Here is a 24,201-nt window from a genome sequence, read left to right on the forward strand (position 1 = left end):
GGCTTTGGGAGCATGGCAAAATTCGCCATCACGACATGGAAATACGTTTGTCTCTCATTTCTTCAGTCATTGTGACATCGCCACACAAGTTCTGATGAGTGATCCTACTCTGACCCCTAATAGAATTGGACAGCTGAAGTTTGTGGGCGTGGCCTATTTTCTGAAACAGCGCCCCCTAGGACCATTAAAACAGTCAGCCCCAAGCCATGCTTTGACTGAGGTTCATAAAATTTGGCACACTAATGTAGTGTATCAGGACCTACAAAAAAGTCTCTGGGAGCCAAGCGCAATGTCGCACAGGAGGTCGGCCATTTTGGTCCAAGTACTCGATTTAGTGGTTTTCGCACACGTTGTTTGGAGAGTGTTGCACCATCGCCCTTTTCACCAATCACCTTCAAACTTCTGCTATAGACTCTTAAGACAAAGGGGAAAAAATTCAACCTACGGATTTTAAATAAGTATAAAGGTGTGGGCGTGGCTAAGCCTCAAACTTTGACCTGTCGCCACGCCACTCTTTTTTTCACAGCTCCCTATTGGACTCCTTTTAACCAATCACCAGCAATCACTGGCAAATAGCAGCAGACAAGTTGAGGTCACTTGGTTTATAGTACTGGCAGGTTTCGAATAAAGGCGGGGCTTTGGGAGCATGGCGAAATTCACCATCACGCCATGGAAACACGTTTGTCTCTCATTTCTTCAATCATTGTGACATCACCACACAATTTCTGATGAGTGATCTTACTCTGACCCCTAATAGAATTGGACAGCTGAAGTTTGTGGGCGTGGCCTATTTTCTGAAATAGCGCCCCCTAGGACCATTAAAACTATCAGCCCCAAGCCATGCTTTGACTGAGGATCACGAAATTTGGCACGCTAGTATAGTGTCTCAGGACCTACCAAAAAGTCTCTTGGAGCCAAAGAACAATGTCGCACAGGAGGTCGGCCATTTTGGTCCAAGTACTCAATTTAGTGTTTTTCGCACACGTTATTAGGAGAATGATATCTCCTCGCCCTTTCCACCGATCTCCTTCAAACTTCTGCTATATACTCTTAGGACATAGAGGAAAAAATTCAACCGTCGGATTTTAAATAAGTATAAAGGTGTGGGCGTGGCTAAGCCTCAAACTTTGACCAGTCGCCATTACCTTATTTGACTTAACAACTCCCATGTGCATGATCAGATCAATTTCATACTTTGTCTATGTGATCACTGACCACATCTGAAGACAGTGACAATGTGGAGAGCTGACATCACCTAAGCCCCGCCCCCTGACTACAGGAAGTCTATTGTTTTATGGTGAACTGCCCATATTTGTCCCCTCTAATTTAGTCAAGATGACACTAAGGTCATGCACTGTCTTCATGATGTTGTAATGACCATTCAGATCTGATAGCTTTTTAGAAAGTGAGGGGCTTTGATGCCATGGCGATTTCTGGCGTGACGCTGTGACCTTACGTTTGACTGTAACTTCCACAAACAGCCTCCGATTTGCCCGAGACTGAACATCACATCACCAGTGTGGTAAAGATAAGAGTATCTCCTAGTGGTGAGACATGTAATGGTGGGCTCAGAAGGGATGCTGAGTCAGGGTGAGGTGTGGACGAGGAGGCCTTTTACTGTTTCCGGTGTCGGGGTGGCTGAGTTTCTGTTCCGCCAGGCATGCCCTGGTGCCCTCGGCTGCCGGCCAGGATGGAAAAGCGCGGAGCCGGGTTTGGAGAGCGTCGGGGATGGAGCGGAGGGGGTGCAGAAGGAGGGCGAGCAGCTTCGCTGCGAGGGCCGAACGACGCTGCTTGCAGCTTTAATTCTTTCTTTCTTTCTTTCTTTTTTCTTCCGCGTCTTTGAATGGCCTTTAGGGGGTCTTAGCATATCCAAAAAGTCACCAAATTCTGGCTCAATATAGAAAGTGCGTGAAATTTACGTATTTCAATGGCGATGTGAAAGTTCGTAAAAAAGTGGCTGGACAGCGCCCCCTAGAAAGTGAAAAATACCCCTCTCCATAAAGCTTAGTTTATCGTACGGTTATGAAATTTGGTATACTTGTAGTACTCCACAGTCCGCACAGAAAAGTCTCTTGCAACCATGGTCAATATCAAACAGGAAGTCGGCCATTTTGGGTTGAAATGGCGATTTTTAGCCATTTTGGCCATTTCTAGGGTCTATATTTGGTTGAACAGTTTGGTCATTTTTCGCACGATCGTCTCAAAAATAGTGTGCGATCGAACAGAAGCGATGGACGATTCAAATGAGAAAATAAAATTGACTTTTCGTAAATACTGAAGGGGCGGGGCCAGGCCTCAAAGTTCGAGCACTCGCCAAAAAAATTCAAATTGCTATAATTTCATAAATGAAAGAACTACAGTTAAAGTAACTTTCTGTGGACAATCGTCATCGCCCCCCGAAGACAAATGAATGGTCGATTGATGATGTCACATAAGCCCCGCCCCCTCAGGACTTAAAAGGTCAAGTTTTACTGGGAAATTTTCTAAAATTCGCCCTTTCAAATAATCATCCCAAATTTGTACCAGGTAACTGAAGACAAGTTGGGGTTGCTTGGCGTCACTTTCTGGGAGTTTTCTGCAGAAGGCGGGGCTGTGGCGGCACGGCGAAGTCAGGCGTACCACTTAGGCCTTACGTTTGCCTCCCATTTCGTCATTTCTAAAGATATCGCCACGAAACTTCTTGGGAGTGATCCTAGTCCTGCCCCCCAAAAAATGGGATGTGAAAATCCGGTGGGCGTGGCCTATTTTCTGAAATAGCGCCCCCTAGGACCATTAAAACTGTCAGCCCCAAGCCATGCTTTGACTGAGGATTACGAAATTTGGTACACTAATGTGGGGTCTCAGGACCTACAAAAAAGTCTCTTGGAGCCAAGAACCAAGTCGCACAGGAAGTCGGCCATTTTGGTCCAAGTACTCGATTTAGTGGTTTTCGCACACGTTGTTTGGAGAGTGTTGCACCATCGCCCTTTTCACCAATCACCTTCAAACTTCTGCTATGGACTCTTAAGACAAAGGGGAAAAAATTCAACCTACGGATTTTAAATAAGTATAAAGGTGTGGGCGTGGCTAAGCCTCAAACTTTGACCTGTCGCCACGCCACTCTTTTTTTCACAGCTCCCTATTGGACTCCTTTTAACCAATCACCAGCAATCACTGGTAAATAGCAGCAGACAAGTTGAGGTCACTTGGTCTATAGTACTGGCAGGTTTCGAATAAAGGCGGGGCTTTGGGATCATGGCGAAATTCACCATCACGCCATGGAAATACGTTTGTCTCTCATTTCTTCAATCATTGTGACATCACCACACAATTTCTGATGAGTGATCTTACTCTGACCCCTAATAGAATTGGACAGCTGAAGTTTGTGGGCGTGGCCTATTTTCTGAAATAGCGCCCCCTAGGACCATTAAAACTGTCAGCCCCAAGCCATGCTTTGACTGAGGATTACGAAATTTGGTACACTAATGTGGTGTCTCAGGACCTACAAAAAAGTCTCTTGGAGCCAAGAACCAAGTCGCACAGGAAGTCGGCCATTTTGGTCCAAGTACTCGATTTAGTGGTTTTCGCACATGTTGTTTGGAGAATGTTGCACCATCGCCCTTTTCACCAATCACCTTCAAACTTCTGCTATAGACTCTTAAGACAAAGGGGAAAAAATTCAACCTACGGATTTTAAATAAGTATAAAGGTGTGGGCGTGGCTAAGCCTCAAACTTTGACCTGTCGCCACGCCACTCTTTTTTTCACAGCTCCCTATTGGACTCCTTTTAACCAATCACCAGCAATCACTGGTGAATAGCAGCAGACAAGTTGAGGTCACTTGTTCTATAGTACTGGCAGGTTTCGAATAAAGGCGGGGCTTTGGGATCATGGCGAAATTCACCATCACGCCATGGAAATACGTTTGTCTCTCATTTCTTCAATCATTGTGACATCACCACACAATTTCTGATGAGTGATCTTACTCTGACCCCTAATAGACATGGACAGCTGAAGTTTGTGGGCGTGGCCTATTTTCTGAAATAGCGCCCCCTAGGACCATTAAAACTATCAGCCCCAAGCCATGCTTTGACTGAGGATCACGAAATTTGGCACACTAATGTAGTGTCTCAGGACCTACAAAAAAGTCTCTTTGAGCCAAGTACAATGTCGCACAGGAGGTCGGCCATTTTGGTCCAAGTACTCGATTTAGTGGTTTTTGCACACGTTATTAGGAGAATGATGTCTCGTCGTCCTTTCCACCGATCACCTTCAAACTCCTGCTATATACTCTTAAGACATAGAGGAAAAAATTCAACCGTCGGATTTTAAATAAGTATAAAGGTGTGGGCGTGGCTAAGCCTCAAACTTTGACCAGTCGCCTTTACGTTACTTGACTTAATAACTCCCATGTGCATGATCAGATCAATTTCAAACTTTGTCTGTGTGATCACTGACCACATCTGAAGACAGTGACAATGTGGACAGCTGACATCACCTAAGCCCCGCCCCCTGACTACAGGAAGTCTACTGTTTTATGGTGAAATGCTCATATTTGTCCCCTCTAATTTAGTCAACATGACACTAAGGTCATGCACTGTCTTCATGATGTTGTAATGACCATTCAGATCTGATAGCTTTTCAGAAAGGGAGGGGCTTTGATGCCATGGCGATTTCTGGCGTGACGCTGTGACCTTACGTTTGACTGTAACTTCCACAAACAGCCTCCGATTTGTACCGAGACTGAACATCACATCACCAGTGTGGTAAAGATAGAGTATCTCCTAGTGGTGAGACGTGTAATGGTGGGCTAAGAGGGGATGCTGAGTCAGGGTGAGGTGTGGACGAGGAGGCCGTTCACGGTTTCTGGTGTCGGGGTGGTTGACTTTCTGTTCTGCCAGACGTGCCCTGGTGCCCCCGGCTGCCGGCCAGGATGGAGAAGCGCGTAGCTGGGTTTGGAGAGCGTCTGGGATGGAGCGGAGGGGGTGCGGAAGGAGGGCGAGCAGCTTCGCTGCGAGGGCCGAACGACGCTGCTTGCAGCTTTAATTTTTCTTTTTTTTTCTTTTTTTTCTTCCGCGTCTTTGGGTGGCCTTTAGGGGGTCTTAGCATATCCAAAAAGTCACCAAATTCTGGCCCAATATAGAAAGTGCGTGAAATTTACGTATTTCACTGTCAACATGAAAGTTGGTATAAAAATGTTTCAACAGCGCCCCCTGGAAAATTAAAAATACCCCTCCGCATTGACCTTTTTTCATAGTAGAGTGATGAAATTTGGTACACCTGTAGAACTCAACAATACGCACAGAAAAGCCTCTTGCACCCATGGTCAATATCAAACAGGAAGTCGGCCATTTTGGACTAAAGTGGCCATTTTTACCCCGTTTTGGCCATTTCTAGGCTCTATATTTGGTTGAACAGTTTGGTCATTTTTCGCACGATTGTCTCAAAAATAGTGTGCGATCGAACAGAAGCGATGGACGATTAAAATGAGAAAATAAAACTGACTTTTCGTAAATACTGAAGGGGCGGGACCAGGCCTCAAAGTTCGAGCACTCGCCAAAAAAATTCAAATATCTTTAATTTCATAAATAAAAGAATTACATTTAAAGTAATTTTCTATGGACAATCGTCATGGCCCCCCGAAGACAAATGAATGGTTGATTGATGATGTCACATAAGCCCCGCCCCCTCAGGCCTTAAAAGGTCAAGTTTTACTGGGAAATTGTCCAAAATTCGCCCTTTCAACTAATCACCCCATATTTGTAGCAGGTAACTGTAGACAAGTTGGGATTGCTTGGCGTCACTTTATGGGAGTTTTCTCCAGAAGGCGGGGCTGTGGCGGCGCGGCGAAGTCAGGCGTACCGACGTGGCCTTACGTTTGCCTCCCATTTCGTCATTTCTAAAGATATCGCCACAAAACCTCTTGTGAGTGATCCTAGTCCAGCCCCCCAAAAAATTTGATGTGAACATCCGGTGGGCGTGGCCTATTTTATGAAATAGCGCCCCCTAGGACCATTAAAACTGTCAGCCCCAAGCCATGCTTTGACTGAGGATTTCGAAATTTGGTACACTAATGTGGTGTCTCAGGACCTACAAAAAAGTCTCTTGGAGCCAAGTGCAAAGTTGCACAGGAAGTCAGCCATTTTGGTCCAAGTACGTGATTTACTGGTTTTCGCACACGTTGTTTGGAGAGTGATGCTCCATCGCCCTTTTCACCAATCGCCTTCAAACATCTGCTATATACTCTTAAGACATAAAGTAAAAAATTCAACCGTCGGATTTTAAATAAGTATAAAGGTGTGGGCGTGGCTAAGCCTCAAACTTTGACCTGTCGCCACGCCACTCTTTTTTTCACAGCTCCCTATTGGACTCCTTTTACGCAATCACCAGCAATCTCTGGCAAATAAAAGCTGACAAGTTGAGGTCACTTGGTCTACAGTACTGGCAGGTTTTGAAAAAAGGCGGGGCTTTGGGAGCATGGCGAAATTCGCCATCACGCCATGGCAATACGTTTGCCTCTCATTTCTTCAATTATCGTGACATCGCCACAAAATGTCTGGTGAGTGATCCTAGTCTGACCCCCAATAGAACTGGGCAGCTTAGATTTGTGGGCGTGGCCTATATTCTGAAATATCGCCCCCTAGGACCTTTAAAACTGTCAGCCCCAAGACAAGGTTTGACTGAGGATTACGAAAATTGGTACACTCATGTAGGGTCTCTGGACCTACAAAAAAGTCTCTTGGAGCCAAGCGAAATTTCGCACAGGAGGTCGGCCATTTTGGTCCAAGTACTCGATTTAGTGGTTTTCGCAGACGTTGTTTGGACATTGATGGCCCGTCGCCCTTTACACAGATCACCTTCAAACTTATGCTATGTACTTTTAAGTCAAAGGGGAAAAAATTCAACCGTCGGATTTTAAATAAGTATAAAGGTGTGGGCGTGGCTAAGCCTCAAACTTTGACCTTTCGCCATGACATTACTTGACTTAATAACTCCCATGTGCATGATCAGATCTAATTCAAACTTTGTCTGTGTGATCACTGACCACATCTCAAGACAACGACAATGTGGACAGCTGACATCACCTAAGCCCCGCCCCCTGACAACAGGAAGTCTATTGTTTTATGGTGAAATGGCCATATTTGTCCCCTCTAATTTAGTGAAAATGACACTCAGGTCATACATTGTCTTCATGATGTTTTAATGACCATTCAGATCTGATAGCTTTCCAGAAAGGGAGGGGCTTTGATGCCATGGTGAATGCTGGCGTGACGCCATGACCTTACATTTGACTGTAACTTCCACAAACGGCCTCCGATTTGCCCGAAACTGAATATGGCAATGAACAATCATGCCCTTTAGCCAATGAGGCACAAACGGTTGGTGAATGTTATATAATGTCACCAAAGCTGACCTCAATGGGACTTTTCTGTAGTTGGTCACAGCGCCACCTAGATAACGTTATCCTTCGATAACTTTAAAAAACATGGTCAGAATAGCATTAAAGTTGGTCACTGTCATCACACCACCAGTGTGGTAAAGATAGAGGATTCCCTAGTGGTGAGACATAAAATGTAATGGTGAGCTCAAAGGGGATGCTGAGTCAGGGTGAGGTGCGGACAAGGTGGCCGTTAGCCGTTTCTGGTGTTGGGGTGGTCGACGTTTGTGTTCTGCGGACGTGCCCTGGTGCCCAGGGCTGCCGGCCAGGCCGGAGCGGCGCGGAGCTGCGAGGGCCAAACGACGCTGCTTGCAGCTTTAATTTATTATTCCGGTGCCGCTTTGAATGGCTTTTTGGGGACCTTAACATACCCCAAAACTCACAATATTTTGCACACTTGTCAAGCCTGGTGAAAAATTTAATATTTTAAAGGTCCCAAAAAAATCGCAAAGAAAATGGCTGAACAGCGCCCCCTACAAAATGAAAAAAAAAACCCTCTCCATAAAGTTTAGTTTACCGTACAGTTTGGAAATTTGGTACACTTATAGTACTCAACAGTCCGCACAGAAAAGTCTCTTGCAAGCATGGTCAATATCAAACAGGAAGTCGGCCATTTTGGGTTGAAATGGCGATTTTTTGCCGTTTTTGCCGTTTTTAGGGTCCGTTTCTGATTGGATTGCTCGATCATTTTTTGCACAATCCTCTTAAAAATGGTATAAAATTGCTCAGAAGAGATGGGCGAACAAAATGAGACAATAAAATTGACTTTTCGTAAATGCTGAATGGGCGGGGCCAGGCCTCGAAGTTTGACTACTCGCCAAAAAAAATTAAATTGCTATAACTTCATAAATGAATGGAATAGAGTTACCAAACTTTCTGTGGTCATTCGTCATCCACTCACAAAGTAAATTGAATGGTCGGATGATGACATCACACAAGCCCCGCCCCCTCAGGACCAAAAAGATCAAGTTTTACTGTGAAAGGTCCCAAATTGCCCCATTTCACTTAATCACCACAAATTTGTAGCTGGTAACTCAAGACAAGTGGGGGTTGCTTGGCGTCACTTTATGGGAGTTTTCGGCAGAGGGCGGGGCTGTGGCGGCGCGGCGAATTCAGGCGTACCGCCGTGGCCTTACGTTTGCCTCCCATTTCGTCATTTCCAAAGATATCGTCACGAAACTTCTTGTGAGTGATCCTAGTCCAGCCCCCCAAAAGATCTGATGTGAACATCTGGTGGGCGTGGCCTATTTTCTGAAATAGCGCCCCCTAGGACCATTAAAACTGTCAGCCCCAAGCCATGCTTTGACTGAGGATTACGAAATTTGGTACACTAATGTGGTGTCTCAGGACCTACAAAAAAGTCTCTTGGAGCCAAGTGCAAAGTCGCACAGGAAGTCGGCCATTTTGGTCCAAGTGCGCGATTTAGTGGTTTTCACACACGTTGTTTGGAGAGTGATACTCCGTCGCCCTTTTCACCAATCACTTTCAAACTTCTGCTATATAGTCTTAAGACATAGAGGAAAAAATTCAACCGTCGGATTTTAAATAAGTATAAAGGTGTGGGCGTGGCTAAGCCTCAAACTTTGACCTTTCGCCACGCCACTCTTTTTTTCACAGCTCCCTATTGGACTCCTTTTACCCAATCACCAGGAATCTCTGGTAAATAGCAGCAGGCAAGTTGAGGTCACTTGGTCTCCAGTACTGGAAGGTTTTGAAAAAAGGCGGGGCTTTGGGAGCATGGCGAAATTCGCCATCACGCCATGGAAATACGTTTGCCTCTCATTTCTTCATTTATCGTGATATCACCTCGACCATTGTTGTGAGTGATCCTAGTCTGACCCCCAATAGAAAAGGTCAGCTTAAGTTTGTGGGCGTGGCCTATTTTCTGTATTAGCGCCCCCTAGGACCATTAAAACTGTCAGCCCCAAGCCATGCTTTGACTGAGGATTACAAAATTTGGTACACTAATGTGGTGTCTCAGGACCTACAAAAAAGTCTCTTGGAGCCAAGTGCAAAGTCGCACAGGAAGTCGGCCATTTTGGTCCAAGTGCGCGATTTAGTGGTTTTCACACACGTTGTTTGGAGAGTGATGCTCCGTCGCCCTTTTCACCAATCGCCTTCGAGCTTCTGCTATATACTCTTAAGACATAGAGGAAAAAATTCAACCGTCGGATTTTAAATAAGTATAAAGGTGTGGGCGTGGCTAAGCCTCAAACTTTGACCTTTCGCCACGCCACTCTTTTTTTCACAGCTCCCTATTGGACTCCTTTTACCCAATCACCTGGAATCTCTGGTAAATAGCAGCTGACAAGTTGAGGTCACTTGGTCTACAGTACTGGCAGGTTTTGAAAAAAGGTGGGGCTTTGGGAGCATGGCGAAATTCTCCATCACGCCATGGCAATACGTTTGCCTCTGATTTCTTCAATTATCGTGACATCGCCACAAAATGTCTGGTGAGTGATCCTAGTCTGACCCCCAATAGAAATGGGCATCTGAGATTTGTGGGCGTGGCCTATATTCTGAAATAGCGCCCCCTAGGACCATTAAAACTGTCAGCCCCAAGACAAGGTTTGACTGAGGATTACGAAAATTGGTACACTCATGTAGGGTCTCTGGACCTACAAAAAAGTCTCTTGGAGCCAAGCGCAATTTCGCACAGGAGGTCGGCCATTTTGGTCCAAGTACTCGATTTAGTGGTTTTCGCACACGTTGTTTGGACATTGATGGGCCGTTGCCCTTTACACCGATCACCTTCAAACTTATGCTATGTACTTTTAAGTCAAAGGGGAAAAAATTCAACCGTCGGATTTTAAATAAGTATAAAGGTGTGGGCGTGGCTAAGCCTCAAACTTTGACCTTTCGCCATGACATTACTTGACTTAATAACTCCCATGTGCATGATCAGATCTAATTCAAACTTTGTCTGTGTGATCACTGACCACATCTCAAGACAACGACAATGTGGACAGCTGACATCACCTAAGCCCCGCCCCCTGACAACAGGAAGTCTATTGTTTTATGGTGAAATGCCCATATTTGTCCCCTCTAATTTAGTGAAAATGACACTCAGGTCATACAGTGTCTTCATGATGTTTTAAAGACCATTCAGATCTGATAGCTTTCCAGAAAGGGAGGGGCTTTGATGCCATGGTGAATGCTGGCGTGACGCCATGACCTTACATTTGACTGTAACTTCCACAAACGGCCTCCGATTTGCCCGAAACTGAATATGGCAATGAACAATCATGCCCTTTAGCCAATGAGGCACAAACGGTTGGTGAATGTTATATAATGTCACCAAAGCTGACCTCAATGGGACTTTTCTGTAGTTGGTCACAGCGCCACCTAGATAACGTTATCCTTCGATAACTTTAAAAAACATGGTCAGAATAGCATTAAAGTTGGTCACTGTCATCACACCACCAGTGTGGTAAAGATAGAGGATTCCCTAGTGGTGAGACATAAAATATAATGGTGGGCTCAAAGGGGATGCTGAGTCAGGGTGAGTTGCGGACAAGGTGGCCGTTAGCAGTTTCTGGTGTTGGGGTGGTCGACGTTTGTGTTCTGCGGACGTGCCCTGGTGCCCCGGGCTGCCGGCCAGGCAGGAGCGGTGCGGAGCTGCGAGGGCCGAACGACGCTGCTTGCAGCTTTAATTTTATATTATTTTCTTTCACAACCTTTTCAACATGACTTCAAAACATGTCTTAAAGTACAATTGTCCATAAACATAAAAGAAAAATACGCTAACAACAAACGAGTAAGGAGAAGCTCTCTTGACCAGCCTGGCTGTGAGGCAGAGCAGTAACAATGCTATGATTAGGCACAACTACCTACGCAGTTTTTCACATACAATCCTAAATATTCTCACAAATATATAGTAAGATCGCTAACCCCCAAATTCCACTACCTCCGCTCCGGTCCGCCCCCGCCTTCCGCAGCCGCTCGCTTCCGAACTCAATTTTTGCTGGTACCCGCTCTACAACAGCTCCGCTCCGGTACGGAGACCTGAGGTGGGCAAACAAGCATGCGCGGGATTTTCGAGATCTTGCGATACAGTCCGAGCAATAAACGCGGAAGTTAGATCCAAGCACCCGTTGTGTGGGAGAAGCATCGGCATGAACTGTTTAATCTGCCCATCATTTGTGTTGAGAGATCAGCAGTGTTTGGATCAACAAAGTGTGACTACTTTGATAGTAGAAACTGTATTTATGGCTTACTTTTGTGCATTTAAACTTCAGCCACCACTGATAGTTGTTAAAAGTTGTTAAACCTGTGCATATGAAACAAAAAACACTTTTTGTTTATCGATTTATTGTGAAAAACGGAAGTTGTGCTTGCTCCTTTTCCTGTTGGGCCGTTGTGATTTCTGTCCATTTACTGCGGAGGTGCTCTGGCGTCCGGCGAAAATAGGATTGATTCTATTTTTGCCGGACGCTGGAACAGAGGGCGGCGCACGGCGCCGCACTGCCGGAGCACGGCTGCAGTAGTGGAATTGCTCTGATTGACTACAACGGGACCGATTTTGCTCCGGCGTTCGTGTCGGAGCGGAGCGGAGCGGAGGTAATAGAATTTGGGGGTAAGAAATTCGAGAGTACAATAAAGAGACATATTTAATAGTTAAATATACAAACCTGTCTTTTCAGACGTCTTTACTCGGACACCTCCACTTCCTGCATTGCCGGTAGTCCACTTCTTCTTTACCTACTAAAGAGTTGAGCACAGTGCGCCACCTACCATATGGGAGTGTTTAGCGCAACAATATTTTTTAAGCGTGGGAAAATGAAGGTGTAGCGTGAAAGCGTGTGAAGACTGGCATTGGCTAGGAAATCACAGCAGCGTCTCTTCTTCCTCCGCAAACTAAGAAGAGCAAGAGCACCAGCCCCCATTATGTACACTTTCTACAGAGGCACCATCAAGAGCATCCTGTCGTGCGGCATCACTGTGTGGTTCGGAGCCTGCAACGTATCCTGCCTTAAAACCCTCCAACGTATAGTGAGAGCAGCAGAGAAGATCATTGGGGTCTCTCTCCCCTCCCTACCAGACATTTACAGCACCCACCTCACAAAAAAGGCCCTTCGCATTGCGGCTGATCCCACTCACCCGATGCAAAGCCTCTTCGAGCTGCTGCCGTCAGGGAGGAGACTGCGGAGTCTCAAGGCCAGGACCAACAGACTGAACGACAGCTTTATCCATCAGGCAGTTAGGAAGCTAAACTCCCTCCCGGCTCTTCCCCCTCTCCTCTCTTTTCCCCCACAGTCTCTCTGAACTTGGTTACTCTTTTTATACTAAATGTTTATTTTCTATCCAGCGAGAGTTTGAGAGTAACGTAATTTAATTTCTCTGTATGTCCTGTACATTTGGCAGAATTGACAATAGAACTGACTTTGACTGTCAAATGCATGTGTCTCACTCTCATTGCGTGAGAGTTGGAAGCTTTGTTATAAAAGAAACTTGTTACTTATTAGCTTAAAGAATTGAACTGTATTGGAATGTGGAATGTTTCTATGAGCAATGGAGTCACTTCATGTGGGAAAAAAATGGAATGCTCTGGTTTCAGGGGTTAAAAGTTATCTGGGGGACTCTTTCACTGCCTTTGTTTGATCTGCTTTTGTGGGTAAAAATGCAATCATGTTTAATCTCCAATAACACAAACTCGAACGAGCTAATAGTTAGCTTCTACTAGCAGAGACACATCCCTGCTCTCTCCTGGCCGCTAAAGGGGCGGCATTGGCAGAGGAGTTAAGTCCACCCCATACCCGCAGGGTTGCAGTTTTGTGCCCTGTTCAATTTGTCACCGTTGTTTTGTCGTTGGGCAAGACGTTTCACCATAGACCAACAGGAAGTCTAATGCAAAAAACAAACAGTGATAACTCCTTGGTATCCATCATTTACAGAATCTACCAACCTGCTAACATAAACACCTTTTGTTTCTACTTTACTCACATAGTTTGTAAGGAGAGCTAAAAATACTCAGAAATAGAATCCAGCAGGTCTGTTTGAAGAAGCACTTGAAATAAATCCTCCTTTACTTTCGGTCACTGACATGAGGATGCTAATGCTCTTGTTTCCAAGCTGTGGGTCTACCAGCAAGGCAGGAAGTATGAGTTTGTGTGTCTCAGCAGATGCCTTTCCATTCTATTGCACTCATAATCTTTCTTTTACCCCCTTTGCCTTCAGATGGAAGCCACTGCAGTGCAGATTAATCAGAAGGATTTAATTAACTTGGCCTCCACACACATCAAACTGAGATGCAAGGCAGGCTATAAACTGAGCCAATTATCTCCTGCTAGATGGGGTTTGGTGGTACTGGGTGGTTTTAATGCTCCCTCATGTCCAGGTCCCCTCCTACCACCTCCACCTGTGAACAACAGTAAAGCTTATTACCCTAGAAGACCCCATTTCTGCCGTGCTTCATTCGCCTGGATACAATGCAGCATTAGAGCTGAACAGGTCAGTTGATGTAATTTCTTGTGTAATTAATTTAATTCTCTACATAGTTACACCCACAACCATTTTTGTTTCAGGATTACAAGGATCCTCACTGGGTAGATTTAACTTATACACATCAAGCTTCTTCTCAAAAACAAACAATTATGTTGGAAACATGGCCTAAAATTCAAGCAGCATTCTTTTCTTCAGTGGAAGCGATGTTTAGTGTCTACCCCAAAATTGCAGGTTCGAGCCCTGTCTGCTGCAGTCACTATGTCCTTGTCCAAGACACTTCACCTGCTTTGCCTGCTGGTGGTGGTCAGAGGGACAAGTGATGCCTGTCTATGGAAGCCTCACCTATGTCATATAACAGGGCAGCTGTGGCTACATTGTAGCTCATCACGAACAGAAATGTGATGGTGGGACTTTCAGGGAGCTAAGCAGAAACAAAAGACTGGAATGAACCAGTGTTGATCTCAGACCGGCAAACATATTTGCACTAAAACCCAGCAGCTTTTATGTTAAAGTTTTGCTTTGGTGAACCCAAACAGGAAATGTGTATGTGTGTGTTTTTCTGGATGTGACCTTGATATGACCTTCCTCTGAAGCTAAGACCAGGAACAGATGCTTGTTTCCGAGTGTCCAGCTAGGTGACAAAGCATCAATAAAACTGTTTAAAAGATTTCAGCTTGGTCCTGATTAGGGATGGGTACCTTTCATATTTGAATCGATTTGGTACCAGTTCCTGGTACCTATGAATTGATACCCGTACTTAATGGTTCCAATTTCCATACTTTTGAATGTTTAATAATTAGTTAATTCTCTTTTTTAATTAAGTTTTTTTCTCACTGTATAACCATATTTGATACATATAATGATAAATAACATACAAACTGTATTTTATCATCGTAGTGTCGTACAAAATTCTTCAATAAGAAACCTTTAACAACTGTTTCTGAATGATACAAATAAAACCCAGTTCCATGTACTCCTATTCCTCTTTTATGCCCTCTAGAATAACTCTGATGAGGAAGCCATGTATTATAAACTACAAATGAAACTAAAGCAAACTTCGATACCATTCAACTGTTTATATTTCAATATTGAAGTGTTTCACAAACTAAACTCAGATCCATGTACACCTCTTTCCTTTCTCCTCTGGACAAACTGTGTGATGGTGGGTCCTTGTAGTTTTATAAACTGCAAATTACACTGAAGCCAACATCTCTGCTGCTAAATTTACTGTGTAACTTCATTCCTTTTGCTGTTCATTTTCAAGCTGTTGATTTTATCTACTTGGAAGTCAGATTTTCCAAAGTACTAAGGAGAGAGCAAACACACTATTAGCTGCTAGCAACGGAAGCTGACTCACTCACTCACTCACTCACTCACTCACTCACTCACTCACTCACTCACTCCTCACTCACTCTGCCGAGAACAGCTTTGCTTGCAGGTTGGAACTCCAAGAACTATTCCGCAGTTGCTTGGCTTCCCGGGGCTGGAGGCTAGGAGTGGGAGCTGGCTGTCTGTTTAGGGCCTGGAGTGGTGGGTTGCTTTGCTTGGCGTTGGGTGGGGGAGCCTGCTCATCATCACTGCAGCAGAAAGGGGTGAACTCTGGGAACCGGTGATGGTTGTACCCTTTGTACAACAGTCCTGGGACCAGAGTGAATAGGGTGTGTATGGGAAGCGTGAGTGGGTGTCTAGCATTCATTTTTGTAAGTCTTTGGGTGTATGTGCATGTGTGAGCATGAGGGAGGGGGTGTGTGACTGTGTCTGTGTATGACTGTATATGTCAGGTGGGGTCTTAGACTCCTCCCCTCTCCTGGGACTTCTTGTGCTACTACACATCATTGCCTACCCTCCCCCTGCCACATTTGGTGCTGAGTGCGGTTGGTCTGTTTGCCTGTGTGTTCGCTTCTCCCGTGTTGGAGGGCTTAAGATTTTTGGCATCTGTCTGATTGATCCTGGAGTCCCTGGGCTCTGTTGAGTCCCCAGCAGGGCTGGTTGCCTCCTGGGTCCTAGGTTGCTGGGTTCTGGGCATGGATGGCTAGGGGGTGGGAGGCTGCAGGCGGGTCTGTGGGCTTGCCGCTGATATCTCCCGGGACTCTGCCGGCTGCTGGTTGTGGCCCCCCGGGGCGATCCTCTGCGCCTCACGAGGGGTACGGGGGCTTTTCTGGGTACAGTCTCCCTGGGGTCCCTGCGTTCTGGGGAAGCTCCTGGATCTCTGGAACTTGGAGCTCCCTCTGTCTCCTATGCATCTTTAGGGGGCAGATCTGTGGCCCCTCACACTCTATTGGACGCTCCTGTAGAGAAACCTTACATAAACAAGCGCGTGTACACACACAGGTGCTCACATGGTGCTCTCATAAGTATGGGCTTGGGCACGTTCAACACATGTCTTAAGGCTGTCATTGCCACTAAATGCACTGTGATTTATTATCCTGTGATTGTTCAGTTAAACAATGTTGATTATATATTTTCTCGTCAGGTTGATGCAGTGATAGCTTACACACACACACACACACACACACACACACACACACACACACACACACACACACACACACACACACACACACACACACACACACACACAACACCTCTTCCTTTTGTCTTTTCCTTTCTCCTTCATCTCTGATTCCGTGTCTGGTCAGAATTATAAAGCATCCAAAAACAATAACAATAAAGTTTTAAGTATCAGGCGTGACATTAAAAGCAGACGCTTTGATGCTCCACCTGAGAGTAAATCTGTAAGGCTTGTCACCAGCATTCAGACATCAATTCTGTTTGCTTCACAGCCAGACAGGACACGGTAAAAAATAACGCTCACACAACCCAGAAATCACACCTTTCTGAGTCACTTCGGTTCTTTTACATAAATCTTTAGTGTCTCATTTTTAACTCAAATTTGTAATCATCTTTAATTTGTTTTATGATATTTTATAAAACAATTTGTGATTTTAATCAGTTTCTGCTTTAAGATTACTTTGTTTTACTTTGTTTTGATCTATATGAAGGACTTTGTGATTCCATGTCTGTGATGCGTGCTATATAAATACAATTTACTTCCTCAGTAATTGTGTCTGTATTTGGCTTTGTAATTTTACAGCAGCCCTCAATGTCATTTATTAAATGTTTTGTTAATGCATAAACCTTCACCTCTGTCTGATGCTGCCTTTTGTTCATAGCTTTTCAATCCATGTTACCAATAGTATTATTAATATTACTGTATATATGTATATGTATATAGTAGTATGTAGGAAAACATCCATTGGCTTAATTCCATCTGTGTATGTGCCGATAGAGATTAATCTGCATGTATGATAGATTTCTGGTCATAAAAGGGAAAATGCTGAGAAGTAAATCCTAGCTCTCCCTGTTACAGTTGCTTCTGCTGAGTGAAGCTTCTCTAAACTGAGGCTCATCTATGGCACAAGAGCACTAGAGTAGTCAGGCTATAAAAAACAGTTCAGAAGTAGCAGAGCACAGATGAAATCATTGATGACTTTGTAAAAATGATTAGTGCATCTGCAAAAGTCTCCTTCCGTTGCTTAAACAGGCTGTTCATCTAATCTGTGCCTACTGAATTGTGAACCTAAATGACATTAATGATACAATCATTTTGTGATCCCCCCCCCCCCACACACACACACACACACACACGCACTTTTTTTTATAAAAGGATTACTGGCACTTTTTTTCACTTCAAACATTGTGTTGTGACAAAACTCAACCGTTTTAGTAATTGTTTATCATTCTTGCAACAATACAGAGGGATTACATTTTCAATTAGCACATATTTTCATTTTCTGCTTTAGATTTGCTCCACCACCAATAGCTGACTCATCCTCAGGTGTCCTGTTTATGCCTCTTTTGTCCTCTTGTTCTTCTAGAACATGGATAAAATGCAACTTCCATCTGTGACCCTGATTGTAGGCTGTGGAGTGTCTTCACTCACTCTGCTGCTCCTCATCATCATCTACGTGTCTGTGTGGAGGTAAGATCACCTGAAACTCCATGGATGGGGTTTCATCTGAAGATTTGTAATTTTGTAATTTATCTGTTTGCACAATAAAATATACATAAAAAACATGAGAATAACAAATATATTAAAACAATACAGTGCAGGAGGGTGCAAAAAAGCCAAATTCGGCTTATGTAAAGTTCATAATCTAATAAAATTTGCAAGTACTAAGTTGTTTAAAACAAAACAAAAATATAAAGGCACAAACAAGCAAATGAAAAGTGGATAAATACATAAAATTTTACAAAAAAAAAAAAAACACCAGACCTTCAGTACCTTAAAACAGAATACAACACTAGAAAAAAAAGTTACTAAACATGCTCTCCCTTTATTAGATGGCTTTTAACTGTTTTTTAAATACTTCCATAGTAGAACACCGGGTTGCCAGATGAGAAGAACGGTTCCACAGAATTGAACCCCTATAACGTATGGAAAACTGTCCAAGACAAGAAAGATATTTTGGGGGGTGAAGACACATCAACTGCTGTGTATTATGTGAATGAATGAATGAGTGAATGAGTGAGTTAGCTCTAAAGAAAGTTACGAGTTGTTTGGGTATTTCACCATTTGTCAATAAAATTCTATAAATGAAGACACAAATTTGGTGAATATTCAATTCATAGATGGTCAGTATATTTAGCCTCTGAAATAAAGGAACAGAAGATGCATGTAGTTCGGATCTACTTGCTATTCTGACAAAGCGTTTCTGAAGAAGTAAAATTCTGTTAAGAGTAGTAGGGAATGTGCTACCCCAGATCACTATAATACAATGTAAGAAGACATTTTGTAGAGACAAGAGGGCTCACTGTCCTTATTATACTGATTGATTTACTGATTTTTTTACTAACATAATAAACATGCATTTTCCAATTTATTTCTCATCAACAATAACTCCCAAAAATTTTACAAATGAAACTTGTGGTAGTTCAGTGGCGTCAATTTTAATTTGATTTATGCCTATATTGTTTGGCTTTTTTCCACTAAATATAACAAAATTAGATTTACTGATATTTCAAGATAATTTATTCAATTTGAACCATGTGTTATAGGCAGCTAGTCCATAATTGACCTTCTCAATCAATATTTCAAAATTTGGATGTGATACCACTAGAGTTGTGTCATCTGCAAACATTATTGGTGATAGTGTGACTGAGACATTAAATATATCATTTATATAAATAAGGAACAATAGAAGACCCAAAATTGAACCCTGTGGTACGCCACAATCAAGCTTAGCTCTGTTGGGAAAAACATCCTTTAGCTGAAACTAGCTGGGTTCTGTTAGAAATGTAACTGGTTAACCATTTGTGAGTAGTATGTCTAAAACCATATTTGTGCAATTTAGCTAAAAGTATTTTATGATTTACAGTGCCAAAGGCTTTAGAAAAGTCTAAAAAACACTGCAAGTGAATTCATTGTTTTCTAGGGCAGTTGAAATTTTGTTGATCAGGTTGAGTAAAGCCATATAGGTGGAGTGATTTTTATGAAAGCTATATTGGTAATCATTTATAACTGCATTGTTATCTAAATGATGAATTATTCTATTAAAAACTATTTTTCCAGAACTTTTGGAAAACCTGACAAAATAGAAATGGGTCTATAGTTAGAAAAATTAGAAGGATCTCCTGCTATAAACACGGGGACAACTTATAGTTCATCTGATACAAAATTTGTTTGAAGAGAAAAAGAAAAGATATATAAGACTGGTTCTAAAACAAATTGTTTCACCTGCTTAATAAGTAATACAGATATGTTATCGAGCCCAGCTGCAGATGTTTTTAGTTGGTCAATGATATTACTTACTTCCTGCCGATCAATTGGTTTAAATGATGATGGGATGATGGGATTGAACCTTTGATGAAGTCCAGAGGATCACCCTCACAACTTGGAATTTCATTAGCTAGTTTTTTCCCTATGCCTACAAAAAATTATTAAAATGTTCAGCTATATCAAATGGATTGTTCATAGAAACTTCACCATCTTCAAAGACAGATGGTATTTCTAATGAAACTCTGTCTCTTTGAAGAATCCTGTTAATAACTTTCCAAGTAGATTTTATATCGTTTGAACATTTATAAAATTTCTTGCTAAAAAAGTTTTTTTTCAGAACTAATAGAATTGGTGTATTTATTTCTGATTAATTTATACGCAGCATGATTCATCAGAGTAGGATTTGAAATATACTTTTTATATAGTTTTTTTTCTTTAAAAGCTTCCTCAAGGCAGATGTATACCACTCCCTATGAAATGCTTGCTTAGCTTTATTGACAGATCAAGTCAAAGGAAAACATTTATCAAAACAGTTAGAAATAACTGCCATGAACTTGTGATATGCAAGATCAGCATTATTCTCCTTGTACACTTCCCCCCTTGTGCCTTTAAAACATAATTTTAAATGTTAAGTGAAACTTAAAGGTACAATATGGCAAATGGCTTATAGCTTGAATTTGTATGACAACTTCCAGGGTTCTACAACCCCTCCAAGGTGCTTAACAACACTATCAGTCATTCCCCCATGCGAACACACATTCACATGCTGGTAGTAATGCACTACATTGTAGCTACAGCTGTAAATTGAAAGAAGCAAGGCTGTTAAACACAGGCACCAACCGTTCCTTCATTCATCACCAGCAGGCAAGGCAGGTTAAGTGTCTTGCCCATGGACACGACGACTGCAACAGACTGAGCAGGACTCGATCCCACGACCCTCTGGTTACAAGAGAGGCGCTTATGTTTATGTATTTTGCTTTTGTCCAAAGCAACTTACAAGTGTTAATGAAGCCTTCGTTATGGCATTCGTGAACAGGCTTATGTGTGGTGCTTCCTCAGTTCCAGTAGGATCGGGGCCTACTCTCTAATGTCTATGCAGGATTTTGTGGAATCAGTTGGACCTTTGATGATTCGTTGAATTTTTTTAATTTGGACTACAGATTTTTCGGATCCGACAGAGGCAGCTCAGCTACAGTACACGCTCGCTGCAGCCTTGATGCTATTTAGAACATCTTCATCAGAATCTGAATCAGAAGATATTTTTTTGCCATTGTCATTGAACACAGGTCACTGACTAGAAACTTGTTTCGGTGATAAGGTGCAACACGATCACACATAAAAAAACACATAGCAGGTAATAAATGATAAATTATATGTACAAGTACAAAAATATGAACCAGGGTTTATCATTATTAAAAGTCACTTTGGTGTATGATGGGATGATGATGTTTTCGCAGAACTGAATATACGACGTCGCAGTTTCTGTGTATTCATCCAAACCTCCTGCAGCAGCCTTAAAGATCTCCCAGTTTGTAGACTCTAAGCATGTGCACAACTGGTCCACTTCTTAGAAGTCCTCACAGTGGGTTTGGAGAGTTTCAGCCATTGTCTATATGCAGGGATGAGATGAACCATGACGTGGTCAGAGAGTCCTAAAGCTGCTCGTGGCACCACTCTATAGGCTACACAAACTGTCGTGTAACAATGATCCAGCGTCCTTTGCTCACTCGTTGGCCATTTAATAAACTGTTTGTACTTTGGTAGCTCTTGGGACAGATTACCTTTGTTAAAATATCCCAGGATGACCAATAAAGAGTCTGGAAAAGTTCACTCAACATTCAGTATCTGATCCGCAATAAAGCGCTGAGCTTTGTGCGGGGTCCGCGCATGGTGGGATGTAGGCCATGGCCATAATGAATGAAGCAAACTCATGTGGGGAATAGAAACGCTTACAGTTTATGAAGGTATATTCCACTAAGGGAAAGCAGTGTTGGGAGATCAGTCACATCCGTGCACCAGGCATTGTTGATGTAGAAGCAGACAACTCCACCTCTTGTTTTTCCTCCTGAGAGTTCCTGTTGTCTGTCTGCATGAAGTAGCTGGAATCCCTCCAGGTGGAGTATGCAGTCTGGGATACGCTCATTGAGCCACGTCTCCGTGAAGCACCAGACACAAGAGGTTGAAAAGTCCCTGTTCCTCCTCATCAACAGTGCTAGTTCGCCCATCTTGTTTCAGAGTGAGAGAATGTAAGAAAGGAAAACCCCAGGAAGGGGTGTCCGAGCACCACGTCTCTGAAGGCACAGCAGGACCCCTACCCGCTTTCTCCGTCGCCGGCATCTCACTCCTTTTGCAAAAAATTAACAAAATCCACTGCAGGAGCTAAAAAAAACTGGCAGTTGATCAGCAGGAGTGGTTGTCCTGATGTTTAGGAGAACTTCACGGGTGTAGGAGTCCGTTCACAAAAACAGACAAAACATAGTGCACCAAATCACCAGGGCAGCCATGCGTGGTGCCATCTTGGTCATTCATACAGGTCAGTCTGACACCTTGGTGCTGATATGAAGATGTGAACTTGAGCCAATATTTTCAACAAATCTCACAAGCATCATGAGTCATCAAGGCTGCAAGACCAGGACTTCTTATCTTTTACTCAATGAATAAAGTCTATCTTCGCTGACATAAATTACTTCAAAACTTTATATAATCATATTTTGTTGAATGATCAATTTGTTTAAATCCAAAGTGTTTGAATAATTTAAATAGAAAAAATGCTGGAAGTGCTGCAGGGGTGTAAGAAATTTTATCTGGTGCTCTCACTGGTGCTCTTCAGCCAAGGGATCCACATCAATGTTGGCAAAAGGAGATCTGAGGCACTCAGGAGATACAAAATAAAAAGCCTTTATTAGTACATGGCTTAAATAGTTAAAAACATAAATGCCGATGCGTTTCAGCCCACAGGGCCTTCGCCAGGGCTCATGAGTATCTCCTGAGTGCCTCAGATCTCCTTTTGCCAACATGTTTGAATAATGTGTCCAATATTGTGCATTAATAAATGATGGGTTAAATTGAGTCTTTTTCCAGTAAATTACACCAAATGAGTATTTTGTTGATTTTAAGAATAAAATCAGTATATTCACAACTCATAAAAATATTATTAATGTTTAACCTTTGGACTTCACATAATCTGTTTAACATTTTCACTTCACACTAAGACATAACCTCTCTAAGTATCTGAGGGAAGGAGGGATTTTCTGAGGTCTTTGGTAACACCCTTTAAACTTATCAAATTCTGATTAGTCTAAATTTGTCAAGAATTGAATAGAATAGAATAACCTTTATTTTCATTGCAACAAGTACAACAAAATTAGATGCAATCCCTGTGTCTGAAATTGAATTTACATGAGATAAACAAATAATTATATATATGTATATATATATCATGTTGCTGTTCCTGCCAGGCCCTGTTTCCACAACAACCCTAGTCAGCACCTCATCATCTTCATCCATCTCACCTGTTCCTGCCATCAGCTCATTACACACACCTGCTCCCCCTGTTATATATTCACCAGCCAGCCACCAGTTCCCTGCCAGATTATTGAACGCTCTGCTAGTAAATTCTCCAGCCTTGTCACTCACCTTGCCATCATAGATCCCGAACCTCACCTCGTCCTTTGACCTCCCTTCTCATTGTGTCCGCCTTGGATTATCCTGCCTTCGTCCCCGACCTCATCTTCGGATCTCCCTTACCGGCATTCTGCACCTCAGCTCCTCTGGCAACGACCCTGCTCCGCCCTCGACCTAACCTTTTGGATTACCCTGTCTGCACTGCTGCCTCTCTGATCCACTGGCTCTTACCTTGCTTTGTCCCTGACCTGGATTATTGGATTTCCCTATCGGACAGTTCCCACATCAGATCTTCTGGTAACAACCGCCTGTCTCCTGACTTAGTCTCTGCCTCTCCCCTTTTAATAAACATTCTTTCAACGTGTCATTCTGTGTTGGGTGTTTCTTACGGGTCCGCCAGTTAAACCCGTGACAGAATAATCTGGCCATCATGGACCCGAACCCAACTCCAGAGTGGCCTGTTAGTGTGGAAGCAGCCATTAACAAACTGGAAAATAAGTCGGAGCAGATGCTAAACCTGCTACGAGCTAACCACCAGGGAGCCCCAGCTTCCTCTTCCGGTTCAACTTCAGACTCCGCCACCGCCTTCCCGGCCCGGATTTCCCTGATTTACGAGCCATGAATGGTTCCACCCGAACTCTTCCAGGGTGAGTCAAAGACCTGCCTTTCATTCCTTACCCAGTGTGAAATTCAGTTTGAATTCCAGCCCTCCTCCTGTCCCACGGAGCGGTCACGAGTGGTTTACGTCATTTCTCTATTATCAGGACAAGCCAGAGTTTGGGGAACTGGAGAATGGGCTGGAAACTCTGGGATCTGCTACAATTATCAGAATTTTGCTCATGAACTAATAATAATCTTTGATCCATTATTACCTGGCAGAGAAACTACCCATGAATTAAGGACATTAAAGCAAAATAAACGGAGGGTCACAGAATATA

General features: G+C 43.2%; 1 protein-coding gene across 11 annotated transcripts in view; it reads left to right on the plus strand.

The window, feature by feature from the left end:
- Positions 1-24,201, plus strand: part of adgrb1a (adhesion G protein-coupled receptor B1a) — a 433,081-nt gene that overhangs the window by 292,859 nt on the left and 116,021 nt on the right. For all 11 annotated transcript variants that reach the window (XM_070551267.1, XM_070551269.1, XM_070551266.1 and 8 more), the window contains exon 19: positions 17,739-17,842. In XM_070551267.1, the coding sequence (XP_070407368.1) occupies positions 17,739-17,842 (104 nt within the window). The remainder of the gene's footprint in view (positions 1-17,738; positions 17,843-24,201) is intronic.

The sequence above is a fragment of the Nothobranchius furzeri genome, chromosome 5, assembly GCF_043380555.1.
Source record: "Nothobranchius furzeri strain GRZ-AD chromosome 5, NfurGRZ-RIMD1, whole genome shotgun sequence".
Taxonomy (NCBI): domain Eukaryota; kingdom Metazoa; phylum Chordata; class Actinopteri; order Cyprinodontiformes; family Nothobranchiidae; genus Nothobranchius; species Nothobranchius furzeri.